The following is a 17,375-nucleotide window of genomic DNA, read 5'->3' on the forward strand; positions in this document are numbered from 1 at the left end:
AGCTAAGACCAGAAGCAACCTCTTACCTTTTGGGGCAGTTCCTGTAAGGAAATGGTTTTTTAGAAATTAAACTATTGAAGGGAGGCTAAAAGTTAGGTAAGATGAATTTTTGAATGAGTGTGTAGTGAGAAAAGTGCCAGAAAATGAATGGTGAAAAAAAGGATACCTTACCCATAGTATGCATGTTTATACACAGCATAATAATATACATCTACAAAATAATATCTACATTTATTTACCTGTAATAAGCACCATATATACTCATTAATATGCTACACTGCAAATAACCTTCCAAATAAACATCTTCAATGCAGATACCATTTTAAAGATACCATTTTTCAAAGAGTGGTATTTTCAAGTGGCTGGTACTTAGAAATTCAGTGCCTTGTAGGCTGTATTCTTTTTTCATACACAAGGAACAATTAGCAAATTCCAACATGAAACATTCCCAGAAAAAATGATCCAAAAATCCTGCATACAGAGGACACACTAACACAGATGTGTTAGACACAACAAAGACTACTGACAACACTTATAATAATATGCACCTGAAAATAGGCTTAGAAAATTCAATTTACTCTATGGAGAACATTTACATTCAGTATTTTCCATATAGCACAAAAAGCTTTTGAACAACTGGAAAGTTGTCAAAATTTAATCAGTATTTCAGTATTAAAATTGTTATCTAAAGGCTACAAAACAGCAACAATTTCATTGAATACACTTGAGAAAAATGAACTGTTTGTAGTTGACCTAAATGTGTCTTCCCATTTGCATGAAGTCCATGGTACTAAAACCTACAAGATGCCAAAATTCTGTCAAAAAAGGTTGAGAATGCTACAGAAATTACAGAAATAGATACATCAAATTTTAAATACCGAGGATAACATGACATAGAAATAATCCTCCTCTTCCTACTTTAAAAATGGTCATATACCTAGAAATGCTTCAAAATTATCTCTTTTGATAAATTTAAGTAAATTTATCACAAATTCGAGGAAGAGCATTAAAAAAACCAACACATACACAGCTGTCAAGAGTTCAAGATTTTGTTATGGATATAGATGTTTTAAATATCCTTTTCCCCATCTACAAAGTGACATTTTCAACATCACACCAGTGAACAAACACAACTGACACTGGTTTCACTAATGGTAGGATTTCACATGGAATTCCCTGCCAAGTAAGCACTGTTCACATGCCACAGAGGGCAATGGCCTGTGGATTGGACCACTTCATTGTTACTATTGATGAATAGATTTGAAGCTCTGTTTTCAGGAACTTCAATATACCAAGAGGTTCACAGACATATATGGATGTTTCTGAAGACTAAACTCGAAGTTTATAAATAGCAAACTAAGGATAGAAATAAGCAACTGCGTTTCCAGCCCTCAGTCATGAGCACATGGAGTAGGCTGCCAAGTACTATAAAATTTAGCACAATCAGCATTGTTCCTGAATATAATGAAACTATTCCATCCTCACTGCACTAGATATACCATGTATCAGCTCATACTACAATATCCAGTAGTGCTTGGAGTTTTGCTATTTTTACAGCATACCAGTATTCAACATCGGTTTACAATAAGTGACACTATTTGAAGACATTTCGTGACATATGTCACAGAAAACAACTAAGTTATTTAACATTCTATAATAGCTTGCATAACACAACTTCAGGTGTTTTTCCTCTATTATAATTCAGAGGAATTACATAAATTCTTCATTTTACTGAAGGTTACTGGGAACGTACTGTCTCAAAAGACTGCAAATTATTTTAGAAGCACCAAAATCTTTCCTCCTGTGTGGTGGGTTAAACCAGATACAATTACAGGCCACAATGGACAGAGCCTGTCATAAGATACAATTCATTTTAATCACCTGCTTCTTCAGGAGTCACAGCTCAGCCGTCAAAGTGTGACACTTGGGACACACATACTGAAGTGTTCCCTGACAGCACTGAATGAACAAACTGCTGCTACCAGAAGTCATTTCCAACAGGCCCAAGCACACGCAGTGCTCAGCCCTGTGGATACAGGAAACACCTGTGCCTCCGTGGCTTTCCTCTGGAAAATGCTATGTGGAGCTGGAAGCCCTCAAGAGCAGTTCACTTTATCCCAAACAAATGCATCTTAGCAAACATTACCATAAAATCCTTCTGTATCGTGACCCAAGCCAACAGTGAACAACTGAGGGAACTTACACAAGCTATAGAGTCAGTGTAAAGCATTTTTTGCAAAATGATGACTTCAGATGTCAAACCTAATTCTCTTTCTATCTTCAACAGAGCAACTTCACATACAAAGTTTACAACTCTTATCACATCTTAAAACTCAGAAGGAACTTTTGTATAATGACACTTGAAGATTTTTCATATATCCAGTCTTTCTCTACAACTTCCACAGGCAGTTATTTTTTCTCTTTTCTTCACCCCTCAGTCTCCTCAAGGAGAATGACCTTATTCTCTTTTTGTTAATATCCTTTCCTAACCCCTAATGACAACAACCATCTTTTTTTGCCCTCTGCCCCCATCTCACCTGTTGATATAACAAGTTATACACAACCAATTACTTCTCATCTCTACTTCACCTGAAGCTTGCACTTTTTGTGTTTCACCAGCAGAGAGATGATGTGCCTAAGACCTTTTCATCCAGACAAATACAAATATTTACCTTTAAAACTACAAATCCTGCCTTGTCTTACACTGTTACACTATTCTTACATATTAAGGATACAAGACTGCATTAGATGCCTATGGCATTCAGGTTATTTGAATGTTAGCATTATTCTTGCATTTAGATATATTCACAGTTCAAATTTAAAAAAAAAAAAAAAAAAAAGAAGAAAACCAGAAAAAAAAACCAACCACCAAAAAACACCCCAACAGCTTTTCTCTCCCACTTATTCATGCAATCAAAACTCACACCCTGCCCTCAACATTTTCTGTGTTGGAGTACTGAAATATGTCTTCATCAAACATTCCCAAAATACCACTTCTAATAATCTTGGTTTGTTGTCCTTGCTGGAGAGTTCCTGTACGAGCTTCTACCTTAACTTTAATGCAAAATAAAGGGTTTTGGTTTCTTTCTTTACCCATTAATTTGGTCTGTAATAATGGAAAACAGCTACTTTTCTTAATACAAAGTCATCTTACTACTGCTGTGTGGATTAGAAAATACACTTTTCCAGCTACTAAAACGAAAATCAACCCTGCTTGTCATCTTCTCCTCTCCTCTGCTTTCCATTAAAAATAAACTAGAGCATAAAAACATACTAGGTGTTCTTCTGATTCTTCACAATAAATACATTCTGCATTATTCAAGACTCCTTTGAACTTAGAGACACAAAATGGGAGATGAATTATCTTACTACACATGCAGGACCTCACTTAAAATCAAGAACAAATAGGCACTAGTGCAATAAAACATTTACAGCAGTCACAATTAAAAAATTTGGTAATAACCTTTGGCCCATTTATCACACTTTGTCCACTCACAATTACTGTGTTATTAACAAACTAGCTTCATATGCTAGTTTTTGAATTCAAATTCTTTAGAATTGGACAACCTAGTTAAAGGAAGCAATCCAATTAATAAATTCTAACGTAATGAAATTAATCCGAATTATAGTAAAAATATGAACAAGATGTATTTTTAACATGCTAGAAATATCATGTGAAGACAATACTCCCTATATTTGGACTCCCCTGAAATTTCAGGCATGGCAAGGAGGTAGGAAAATACCAGGAGTTACAAAGATTAACTCTAATTATTTGCGGATAGCATATTTCAAAGACTTTGTAACCAACAACAGAACATTTTTGTACGTAATATACAGTCTGAACAGAAGCTTCATAAACATACCAATTGAAGGATGTCCTCATCTTTTGGCATAACACTAAGTTCCAATACACTGTCACTGAAAGAAACAGAAAAAAAATGTCAAAGATGAACTTCCAGTGATTTTCAAGTCTTATTACAAAGATAATAATTTACTTCCATAGATGAAAACTGTTCAAAAACTCCAACACACAGCTATTATGACAAATACATGCCACAACAAAAGTAAACAATGATTTCCACTAGAATCCTAGTAGGTAAGAGCAGAAGAGAAGTCTGACTGAGTCAGTTTACTGAGTCAACACACTGGTTTGGGCAGTTTTATTTCCATTTTTTTCTTCAAGTCCAAAGGTACACTACTTGTTTAGAGCTTCTTCGACAAAACAATATGAAAAATCTGTGAATAAAAGCTAAAACTTTCCTCTTTCTTCAATTTAAAACTAAAGTCTCTTAGCCATCTTTAAAACTCCCGTGGTGATGTCATAATCACCACATCATGTGCAAAGAGGAGCAATACCCAGGCAAGTACTGACCTACACCTTTCCACTCCAATCATCTCCTGGCAGAATCAACTTCAACAGTCATTCAGATGACATCTGAAATACGGATAAAAAACCTTTGCTATCTGTAAGTGCTGCATTTATCAGTCTGAGCTGCTGAAACCAAAAGCAGCAGCAGCAGCTTAAAGATCCAGGAATCTGAATAGTTCAATCAGTGTGACTCAAATACAAGCAAAATCAGGACACCAAATGTACAATGTACCAGCTATCCAGTGGAATATTTTAAAACAGTGTAATCCACAGTTGGCATCTACCAGAAATAAGGTATTTTCACAAGCAAGAGAGAAGCATATGCCTCTAACACTGGATACGGAATAGATGAATTCATTGTCTCATCTGAGATAATGGAATCATCTGTTCACATTCATTACATGTGAAGTGGAACAGGTACAAAGAAGGGCTACAAAAAACTAATGTACAGTCTATTATAATGAGGCCAAAAAACCAACATGAAGTTGTTTTTTTACTAACTTATTTCTAAGTTACTGTGACCGTTACTTAGAAATCTCACATGTCAGAATTAAAAAAGGATATTTAAAAAACCTGACCTGTATCAGTGTAAGAAAAAAAGGCATCCAACCTAACTGGGTATCTCAGAAATCAGCTCATCTGTACTGGTTAGTACAATGCATTAGGTGAGGAAAGAGAAAACCAGCACAAAGACTGGCCCAGCTGCAGGGTACAACAATCTATTTCTGCAGAAAAGAAAGCCATCATCTCAAAATGTAATGTGTGATTTATTATGCCTGCTTATATGAAAAATGTTTCTATTTTGTGGTTCCTTTTCCATTTTCTAGCAACCACAGACATAAGGCTGAATTCCAAAACAGCAGAGTAAGGGTATTTGGTTTCACCATCTTTTTAAACCATTATTCATTTTGGAAAAGAGTGTTCTCCAAGCAGCATAAAACTTTAGACTTAAAACTGAAGACCAGCATTGATTTAAGTTTTTTGTTTTTAAGTCCACACACATCTAGGTAAGTCTTCAAAAGCCTCGTGAAGATTATTTTAAAATACTGAATTGCAAGAAACAAGAGTATTGACTTTATGTGCACCTACAATAGCATTTCCCATATTTACTGAACACATAAACAGCTTGAGGCATTTTTAACACAGGGATTAGATTTCAGTTCTACACATGGGTAGCATGTATGTATAAATCATATAAGGCAACTGCTTACTTGCAGGATGAAGACTTTGGATGTCAAAAATATGATAGCTGCTCCTCCTGAAGTACTTTTATATAAAGAAATATAATTGAACACAGAACAAACCACACTCAAGTATTTTACATGTTTGCCCTCCTCTCCCTTTTTAAGGAAGTGATTAAATCCATTGACACAATTAACATCTTTTTAGAAGACATTCAGAAGATTAAAGGGTTCCATTCAGAAACAATGTTTTACACATAATTCAAATAACTACTTAACTACGCTATTCCTGTTTGCCCCAAGAACCTTTTGGAGACAATTTGGATATTCTTACTTTCTATTTTGTGACATGCTCTCAGGATATTTTTAATTCTCATTTCAGAAAGGAAGGAAGACTTCTGGTTTATTGTACGATATAATGTAAATGTAAATTATGAACTAGAAAGTTTTAGTAAGAAGCACCACACAGAAAGTGATGGTCTACACTGGAGCTCCAGACACAGTACTCAGAACTCTCAAAGGTATTTATCATTCCAATTATTTTCATTACACATTCTGAGAGTTTAATTCAAATGTCTTGTTTCCAAGTCATCAAACTAAAGCACTAATCATAAAGTCTATCTTCTGATGCGTTTTTTGTATTAATGAAACAGATGCAGTAGCTAAACTTCATACATTTCGGAGTAATCCAAACACTTTCAAGAACAGTTTGAAAAGAGAAGCAGAATAGACAATCATTCAAATTCCCCAGTTTAAGAAAAAAAGGGGGGGAAGAGAGAAGTTGCAAATCAGAATCTGTTTCTTCCTTTATTTGGAATCATAAATAATTTACAGAGTTTGTTAGCAATCAACATATCTCCAAGTTGATTATATACGTAAACAGATAAGAATAAATTCTTAATGGACTAAACCAGCACCTGTTGGCAAAAAGTAGGAAACGTAGGGTTTAAAGTGTAGTCATTATTAATCTTACAGGATTGCAGTTTATTCTAGCAACTCTTCTGAGGTGTGCCTTCTATCTCCCAGGAGAAATAATCAGCGTAACTTTAGTTTTGCTATCTCCAAGCAGAGGAAAACAGAAAACATTCTAGACACAGCTGGAAACTTTTCTGGGAACAGTACAAAGCAGGCTGAATTATATCCCATCCTTACGTCCCACTGGAAGATACAGGTATCATTTCATCTAAAGCAGCTAAGTTCTGCTGTCTGTAGCATTATATAATGAAAACAAGCAGCTAAAATTGAACAACCTTTTAGAAAAATCATAAGCTGCTATAAAAATGGAGACACAGAAGTAATCTAAAAAAAAATCTGCCAGCCTGCACTAGATTTTACTGCAAACAGCTGAACAGTGAGCAGTGGGGAAGCCCTCTCTTTAGAGAGGAGAGGACAAAATGTCTTGTAACCTTAAAAACTGCTCTGAGGATGAGTAAAATGACAAAAGAATAAGCATTTATGCTCATCAATATGTGTGAACGAGTAATTAAAAACAATAGAAGTACAGCAATAAAAATAGTTTTCTAAACAAAAGTTTCCTAAACAAAACATACAATATATTAAGACTATGAAGGAAACTGTCTTTAGTCATAAAAAAATATTTCAGTTGACAACTCAGCCTTTCAAAAGGCCTTTCAGCAAGCTGCTTTCACAAGGCCTACTAAAAAGCCAAGGTGTGCTGGATGAAAGATGAGCTAAGACACAAAATACAGCAAAAAACTGTCACTGGGTGTTTTTAATGTGAAGAGTATAAGTACACTCAAGAGTGAATTTGTGCAAGGCCAACCTATCAAGAATCATTAAGTCAAGCAATGAAGATAAAACCTGCAGTTTAGCAACTTCCTGAACCAAGCATTTATAGAAAGTGGGCTGGTATTATCTGACCACTCAATCACTCTGAGTGATTTCACGTTCCAGTGTTTTCATGGACTTCAAAGACATCTTTACTGGATATTATCATAGAGGATAATGGCATACCAGACCAACAGTCTGACCCAGGTGGCAATGCTAATGCAAGAGCAGCATGCACCATAATGCAATTTTATTTGCCATGAAATGGCAGTGTAAGAGGTAAAAAATTTATCTTCAGACCAAACTGCTCTGAGCTGAAAAATCCTTTTTTCAAGCAAAGAATGAGAGACAACTGATTCTTCAGTCACATGAGAAGTACTGCCTGTAAGCTACAAGATACACCTGATGTGGAGTCTGAGCTCTCTTTATGGATCAGAATTAATATTTATCTGTTTATCCTAAGAGGTTCAGCTGTGGACTTCCTGATGGTTGTATATGCTGTGTAAAATGCTCAAGGATACACATGACCTTTTGTTACAATCCTCTGTGATGTACACATCTGGCTCGAGAAAACAAACTGTTCTCTCCTAACAAACAATAGCATCCCTTCATGCTCCCTGCCCTGATGGAAATCAGGGGGAACAGATGCAGCAGTGTCCCACACCCTGCCTGGCTGCACTGGATAATCCCTGATAAAGCCTTGTTCAGGTGTCCCCAGTTTATCCACAGCAGGCAGGGGTTCAGCTCTTCTGGACAGATCATCACCTACACGGGACCACCGACAGTAAAGAATCACTGACCACACAGGCCACTCAAAGATGTGTCTGGTCTCTCTCTTGGATTAAGAGAGTTAATTGATCTACACAGTTGGGCATACACTATATCTTGGGTATATACTATTGTAGGATAGTGCTGCTTGTAAAAATACAAAATAAAGAAACCACGCATGGCTAGTGTTACGTCCAGTGAAAGAAATAAAGAAGCCCATCTGTCCAGCTCTCATACAGACAGCATTAATGACACAGAACATGTTTCTGTCTACCTTGTCCATCACATCTCTGAATACAGTTTTGTGGTTTATTAAAAAAACAACACAACAGCAAACATCCAAAACAAAACCAGAGACACAAATCCCCCGAAATGTACACAGGTTGAACAAAATCTTAAAAAAGACAACACTGAAATAGGAAGATCAGAATCTGATTTTTCCTTCTTTGAACAGTAAGCATATCTAAGTTTTAACATGTGACGAGCCTCTAAAAATATGACACATGAGATGTAATTAAAACATTCTTTTATGCTGATCATAATACACCTTTTTGCAACATAACTCAGTATTATATTGGAAATTTGTTGCTATAGAACAGAAATTGACACCAAGAATACTGTAAAAATGGAGGCAGACATGAGACATGCAAGAATATCTAGACTCATGTACAGACATGATTTCACAAGTGCTTCTGAGAGCAGGAGCAGTAAATATTAGTATTTTCTCAAATCTGAGCAAGGTTCATAATTTGTTGCAAAACAGAGGAAAGCAAAGACTTACTATAGATACTCTGCAGGTGTGCACTAGCATAATTTTTTTTCCTTCATCAGACATGCTGATTTCCAGTTCTTAGATCTCATAAGCAAGGTGGATTTTATAATCTTCTTTTCCAATTGACATATATATGTATATCTAATCTGTCTATTTTCAGTTCAAACTTCCTCTATAACACTTGGCCCTTGTTATCAAATAACACCAAATACCAACAATAAAAGGACTGTGGTACAGTTCAGGACACTTATTCTCAAACTTTTCTCAGCAATCAGTAAATACATAAAAAAAGAAATAATAAAATTGAGTGTGTATTAATGAAAATTTAGTAATACAATGACTTTTCAAAACTCTCATAAGTGGTCATTTCATGCTCAGTGTACAAGAAGTGTGGCACATCATGATAATACTATTATCTTACCTATTCTGTATTAAAGCAATGACTTGAGAATATGTCTTCCCAATAACACTTTCTCCATTGACTTTTATAATTCTGTCACCTGTAGAGGGAAAAGTTATAACTGAAATTAATTTGTCTAGATGTTTTTTAAACAGTTTTTATTTTGTATTTCTATACCTCACAATAATCAAGAATACCCATATGGTAAATTCAAGGTTAGTCTTCCTCAAAAAATAAAAAAAGATTTCTCCAAATATTTTGTTACTCCTTCCTCATTAAGAGTTTCCTATATTCTCATAAGTTAGTGTTCAAATATATTGTGTAGAGCTCGTTTTAGCCTGTGATGAAAAACCCATCTGTTCTTGTGACCGAATGGTGTTTCAGACATCTCTGATCAGAAGAGCAGAAAGGTATCTTGAATTTCCTAATGAGGAGAAAATGGTCTGAAGGATTCCAGGTAGGGAGCTTCAAAAAGCTACTGGAGGAAGAAGAGCTGAAAGAAAGGACCTGTGCAAAGTGACACAAAGGGAATGGCTTTTTCAACACTGCTTTAGAAACTGAAAGCCCTTTTTGTGTTTCTGGCATGATCAAATCAAAGCAAGGAAAAAGCTGTTCACTCTGACTACTCAGCCTGTCTTGGGGACAATAATGCTTTAACTGCTTGTGCTCTGTGGAGGTTCCCCATACACACACCATGGATTAACAAACTACACAGATCTGACTTTTCAATTTTGTCTGCACACATAAATCATGCCAATAAATTGGTGTGATGTTTTCAACTTTATAAAAGTTTACCTATTCCCCTTCACCCACTGGTTACCACTTTTCTTCTTGCCTGAAAGAACTTGGAGTTTTGTCTCCTGCTTCCTAAGCAATGAAAGAAAGTTTGGTGGCAACAGTCTCTGAACTCTGTCCTGGCTAGGTCATAGTGCAAAACCAGAACACACCAGATCCTTCTCTGGGACTTAAACTGGTTTTTTTCCAGGTTGTTTTAGAACAGCCTGTAATGTGGGCTGCATTGCCACAGATCTTGACTCAGTATTCCCACTAAAAACTATAATTAGGATTATCATTAGAGTAGGTCATATAATTTTATCTATACTTGTGCAGATTTTATTTTTCACAGAAGCAGACTAGATTACACACAGTAGTGACACGAGTCTGCTTGAAATATTCATCCCATGGATCTGCCAAAAAGATCTGATGGGGACACGCTGCAGAACTGGTTACATAAATGACATGAGCACAGACACCTCTGCAAGTACAACTTTGTTCTGTTTCAAATACATAGGAAGGGGAAGTCAGTGCCTGTGGTGCAAAAAAGGATACAAAAATATGCAGTCTCTTACTAACAGCTCTCCTGGTATTTTGATCAAAGTAGAAATTAATCAGAATGCTCTTTCCACACACTTTTAGTTCTTTATTTTCTTGCATATAGATAAATGACAGCATACAGATCAAGACATGGGAAATATACATCTGTTTTGGCTGTTTGTATTTCAGTATTTCTTATACTTATGAGCTCCCATATATGTTATTTTTTAATGAAATGCCTTAGAGGTTAAATATGGGAGAAGTATTACCTTTCTAACTCCAACAAAGATGATTTCACAGGAGTATTCAAAAATACTTCAGAATGGACTGGCTTATATTTAAGATACCTTTCTCTATTGCTCAAATTTGCAAGAACATTTCAAATTTTCTGGTGAGAAGCAGCCAAGTAAGCTCCTAAAATGGAGCTCATTTATCATGGGTGATGAAACTTATGTTGACACTTTCAGTATTACAAAGGACCCTGCAGCAGTGAAATAAGAATTGACAAACATAACTTCCTAAACTCATACTGAATTTTCAACTATTTTCATTGGTGTGACCACGAGACAGAGCAAAGTTACATTAGGAAAAAAAATTACATTTGATTCTACAAAATAAGAAACGTATACAGTGTCTTCATGAGAGGTTAAGCAATCTACCTGGCTGATTATTCCCTTAGTGTTTTATAATACCAAAACAGAGATATAAAATTCATGAACAAGAAATACTGGCGTGACCTAATTAGATGTAACTGCTATAAGCAGTGTATTTAAGAAGAATATTCTAGTTAATAAAAATGTCTTCTCTCATTTATTTTCTGTTCTTTATTCTGGGCTCCTAAAAATCTCTTCTATAACTAAAAATAAAATATTCTCTACAGATTTCATCTCACTCAATTTGGCAGACACTGAACAGAGTAGAAGTTAACATGGTTCCTCTGTACAAATTCAACATATGCTGCATTTTATCAAGCCAAAAACATCTTTATATAATAGCAATCAAATTCTGTCGAAGTAGCCCTTCTCTAAATAACTATCTAAGGAGGAGTTAAAAAAAAACCCAACAAAACCCTTATGGTGTACAAGTAGGACCTAGAACTGTTTTTAAACTGATCAACCTAGAAATTTTGTATTTCTTTAGGAAGAACAGACAAAACTTATTCTATTCCAGTCAAATTGAGACACATAACTTCTAAAAAATATATCAACATCCCGTCATTGACACAAGCACAAGCTCCTCATAGAACAGAAGTTTTGTCAAATTTTTAAGAAACCTGCGTTCATAGTGGCATCCATCTATGTATGTAACTTTACCACCTGTAAAATTTTCGATTCTAATACAGCTTTTTTCTTTTTTTCAGCACTTAGGTATAAGGCATGACAATTCACAAAAAGCCTCCATGTTTTCTGCTCTCCAGTTTGATTAAATGAGCAATTGAACGGAATTCTTTAAGAAGAGAGACTTGGACTGCTCCTATTTGATTTAAAGGAGGTAGAGCAGAAAAATTGTATTTAATGTACAAAGATTTGAATGTTTTCAGGTTATCAATTTGTCCCAAACCAAAGAAATAGCTTACAGGTATTATTTTCCTTTTTTTGCCTCTTCTTCAAGTATTTTATTACTTTCTTTAAGACAGCAAATCAAAAGACTAAGACTTTAATGCCTTAATAAGCAAAACAGTCCTTCCAAGGCAAAAAACACTGGAGGACAACTTAGAAGTTTCTAAAGGAATGAACACAGTTTAAATGGAAGATAGAACTATGTAGTAGCAACTTAAATCATGTGTATTTTACATCATGTACATAAACATGCTATTGAACAGTACCTGTGCACAGCCCAGCTTCAAAAGCAGGTCCACCCTCCTTCACTTGTTTAACAAATATGGTATCCATTGGCTCCAGTCTATTTCTTTGTTTTCCTGAGAAAGAAAGGAGATCTCTTAATAGCATTTTATTACACTTCATTGCAACGCTTTCACTTTCAAAATATTTTGGGATGCAATCGTGCTGCATTCACAGAGATATTCAAAGAAACAGTAATGCAATGGAAATTGAAAAATAAATTTTTAAAATCTTCCCTTAGAAGGAAAAAAATGTAACATTGATTGACAGTTCTCATGGACCACAAAAGTGATTTTCCAACAGTGTTTTTCAGAAACTCTAAGATGAAGTCTAAAGTTTTCTTGAAGATTTACCAAGGTTCAAAAAGAAATTCAGAATTCAAATTATATGCACAGCATATGTCTGCACATGCTGTACATGTCTGTATATACATAACTTCAGGTCAATCTACAGTAGTTAGAAACCATGTACAGCTGTACTTTCTTGCTTTCTCAATACACAATTTCTATCCAGAAGCACAGGTACCTTTTGGTTTTAAATGCTGTCACCAAAGCTAAGTAATTATCTCTTAAGTAGCCATAGCTCCTGAAAATCAAGATAGGAGGGTGGGTATGTGTACAGTAAAACAAACAAAAACACAAACTAAAAACTCCACTGTTATACAGCAGGCTAAAATGCAGTGCTGCTGTCCTACATTTGCACACAGCTGGAGTAAGTCATTTTACAGAATCGACACAGAATTGACACTCATGGAATTATTATGCCAGTGAAGTTAAAGAACCAAAACCAAATCCCCCCCAAAAAAACCCCAAATATTCAACACACCCACAAAAAAAAAAACCCAGAAATAATGAAAAATAAATAAATAAATACATCCATAAAGGCCCTGCATGGTCCAGTGCTCACAGAACCTGAAATTCTACAGCTAAACACACACTCTTGGAGTGCCAGAGCTGGCTTTGATAAGCTCGGGCACTCCAACTCCTGGCTCCAGCTCCTATCCCTGTTGCACACTCCCAGAATAAGGAAATGCCACTTTATGATGAGCCAGCCCAGGGAACTGACATGGCACAAAAATAAGCTGGGTCTGTCCTCCAGTTTAGCAGGAAACCCCAGCACGGTGGAGAGAGAGGGGCTTAAACTTCAGGAAAAAGAAGGAACAGCACAAAAGGATAAAGGAATTACTTAAAACTGGCATTGCTCATAAAAGAAACTCCTTAAAGCTGGAGTTATTAGGTTCTAATCATTTCTGAAATGACTGATCTTTGACTTATCACTAATGGCCCTGCTTTTGGAAGCACTTTCTCCACAATTTTAAATGTTCACCTAAAATGTTGAATAAATCACAGTAGTATTTATTGAATATAAATAAGGTGTCCTCTTAACCTCTTTTTTACTTCAGTTTCTATGAGGGCAAAGTTCATTTGAAAAACTTTAATAAACCGCAAAAAACCAGGTCATCTTCTGACTCCAATTCACATTTTTCAGATTCTAGTTTTAGCGTAATGCCTTTATTGTGCAGATCCTCAGTGTCCTGCCATTTTACCACAAAACATTTCAACAAAATGGCTCACTCATATGGCTCTAAATGGCCTTCTCAAAATAGTTCCAGATTGGGAGCAAATAATCAAAAAGTTTATTTGATAGAATCAGATAAATACTATATATAAAGCAACTGAATTAAAAATCAAGAAACTCCAGCTGGCAGCTCAGTCCCCAGATACTTAAAATTTGATTAGCAGGATACAGCTACAAGACATACAAAATGCTCTTTGTGAGCCAAAGTTAATATCTGTCATTTTTAATCTGGAGATTTAAATAGACACTGAACATATGATGGATCTTGTCCTTTAAAAAGCCAGTAACATTTCAGCAAGTTTAGAGAAGCTCCAAGATTAATCTGCCCAGATGCCATGAACAAAAGGTTGCTTCAACCGCTTACAAGAATGATGTTAAAATATAACCTTTTATAGGACCACCAAACATCCCTCCCAGTGCTGCCACTGAAGACACATACTTTTCCAAAAGTGGCAATAAAAATAAAAATAACAGAGCTCCCATGGGACATTTAATTTATCACATCTCAGCTTCCTTTATAAAATACTCTTCAAAAAATGTTAGAGGCCTACAGCTAGTTTGCTTAACATCCAAGTGCTGCTTTATGCCTTGTCCGTACCTGAACACGCAAATCAAGAGGCCAGGAAGATAAAGTTACTCCCATTCAGTATGCAACACAGAACTCCTTTAACACACTTCCCACTTCTGAGTCAGAGGGGAACTTGCCACAATTTATGGAGACTAGAGGCTGTAGGCTTCCCTGACATCTGACTTCTGACCTGCCTGTCAGCTACACCGAGACATTATGGGCACTCACTTCACATTTCCACAGCTATTTTATCAATCAATTTAGAAAGCTAATTGCACATTAAACTTGGTTCTTCGTCCTACTTGCGGAAGGAGGCTATATTAAACAGTCATTCTTACTTCCTAAAAAAGGTCAATCACCACACTAAAAATCGATTTGAGGGCAAAAAAATCAGGATGAAAGGTTCAAAATGTTGATTACATTTGCAGTTTCATTTTACTATTCAGCACAATCCAAACACAAGTAGAAACAAGAAGAAATCTTAGAACTCTCAAGCTCTGGTAGATAAATACACGCTCTTCATTTCTCCTTGATCTTCTACATACTTGGATACAAACCAAATCTTTTTTAATCTGTAACATATAAATGAACTTCCTTGAATCTATAACCTCAAAACGTACATTTATACTTTGAATTTGAAACTCAAGCAAAGCTAAGCAGTATTTTTTGACAAGAGAAGCTAACAGTACTTTCTTCAGACCAGCTGAAGGGAATAAATCTTGAAGATGTGTACTCAATCATCATAGAAATAAACCTCAAGCAAAATGGATTATCTAATAACTCACCTCATGTCTCAAAATCTAACATTCACAACACTCTGATTTAATTATGCCTAAATCTCCATGTGGTCCTGTCTGCACCCAATTATCAGGCAAAAGCAAGATGCTGCCTAGAAATGACAGCTTCAGCCTCCCTCCTCCTAATTGCAACAATCTAGAACAGAGTATCACAGTCAAACGTTTTCCACTAAGTTCTCCAACTCCACACTTCATACCATCAGAATTCATGATTTTTGTTTCTAATACTGAAAAGACCAATTTTTTGGTGCATGCCAGCAATTCCTGACAAGGTAATACAACAAAGAACAGTAAAAGCACATCAGACCTCTAGTTTGTACGACATATAAGCCACACATGTGCTCTTCCAATGCTCATTGCTGCACACGATTTTGCCTCCTTCCTCCTTCTCCATACTTTTGTAAACAAAACAATATACTTTGTGATTGAGCATTATATTGCAGGCTACCAGCAAAAACAACAATTTCTGCCAAATCTTCAACTGCAAATGAAAAATGAGACATGCACACACAAAGAACAAAGTGTGAGCTGCCAGTAACATATTCACACATGCAAGGAAACAGCAAAGATGAAAAGCACAACTTCTGTAAAAAGAACTTCATTTGTACTTCATTCCCCCTTAAATGTAGCTATGAAGAGAGATGTAATCTTACATTAGGCCAATAAAAAAGAAAAAGGCAAATGAAGTTGGTAAGCACACAACTCAGCTGATCAGGAAATGAAAAGCCCATCAAGTTGTCCCTTCCTGTATTAGTTTGGTAAGCACACAAAAATTTCCAGCATGAGTAAATGGTCATCAGTCAGTATAAATTCAAAGGCAAGGTTTTGTCTTGGCAGTAGTGTAGTTTTGCTAACAGAACAACTAAAATACTCCTTGCAGGGCAATTACATTGCAAACTCCCTTCCATGATGTTATCCAAACAAAAATACAACTTGAGAGTAAGCAAACTGGTGTCTGAAATTTAATTCAGAGATTCAGCACCATCAGAAACAAGGAAATAAAAATAAATCCCCAAGTATATAGAAGGCTCAAGACAAAAATTCATTGGTTTAAACAAGGATAATAAGGAATCAGAGGAGTCTTAATAATAAGGTCCTTAGTCTAGACAACAAAGTTAGGAAAAAGTAGCCTGAAGAAGCACAAACACCTGTAAATCAAATGCAAGACAAATACAGAAAACCAATATATTGCAACAAGGTTTTTCCAAGCCAGTATGTTTTTCATAATTCTATGCAAATCTTCAAATTAGTCAGAGACTACATGCCACCTACAATAACCACGAAGATCACAGTAAAATTAGTGTCTTGTTTTAACTTTTGTTCAAATGACTGCAAAATTAAGACTTCATTCATAATACATATTGTAAAATCATTTACGATCTAACCTTTATTCTACCTGGATCTATGAGCTGAGACTTCAAGTCAGTAATGCTTTCACAGTCTGAGAGCAGAAAGCAAGTCTCCCATTGCAAGTCGCAAGGAAGCTTTCCTGGCAAATGTTTAAGAGGCCACAAGTGGCAGAGGGGAATGTGTTGCACTAGCAACCAACACATTTACAAAATAGTAAAATTCAAACATCCTCTCCCCGATAAAAGGGAATATTAAAAAAAGATATTACTACTTTTAAACAGAACAGTAGAATTAAGACTAGGCAACACTTAAAACTGACTTACATCTGGGGTGATATTCAGCAAAGATTCTCCTAACTTCCCCAAATTTGACATAGAAATTAATTTTATCTAGGTGCCAATTCTAGCTTAATCCCCTAAAAATCTAGTTTGAAATACAGCTGCTACAAGGAACATAACTAATATGGTATCAAATGAAGTAACCATGACTCAAGTTTTTAAACTATTCTCTGCAGACCAGACACTATTACTGTACTGGTCTTTGATTCACCTGAAAAACAAAATGACATGGCAGAAGTTATGCTATCAAATCTACCAACATACTACAACATAGCAACAAGCACTTCATTTCTCTGCAGTCATACACCTTT

The 17,375-nt window shown here is 35.7% G+C and overlaps 1 protein-coding gene across 2 annotated transcripts in view; it reads right to left on the reverse strand.

Annotated features, from left to right (window-relative positions):
• The window catches only part of ARHGAP21 (Rho GTPase activating protein 21), a 113,698-nt gene that overhangs the window by 37,371 nt on the left and 58,952 nt on the right, over positions 1-17,375 (reverse strand). For both annotated transcript variants that reach the window (XM_063413821.1, XM_063413830.1), the window contains 3 exons: positions 12,418-12,510; positions 9,300-9,378; positions 3,864-3,918 (listed from right to left, as the gene is read on the reverse strand). In XM_063413821.1, coding sequence (XP_063269891.1) covers positions 3,864-3,918; positions 9,300-9,378; positions 12,418-12,510 — 227 coding nt within the window. The remainder of the gene's footprint in view (positions 1-3,863; positions 3,919-9,299; positions 9,379-12,417; positions 12,511-17,375) is intronic.

Source organism: Prinia subflava, chromosome 1, assembly GCF_021018805.1.
Source record: "Prinia subflava isolate CZ2003 ecotype Zambia chromosome 1, Cam_Psub_1.2, whole genome shotgun sequence".
Classification (NCBI taxonomy): Eukaryota; Metazoa; Chordata; class Aves; order Passeriformes; family Cisticolidae; genus Prinia; species Prinia subflava.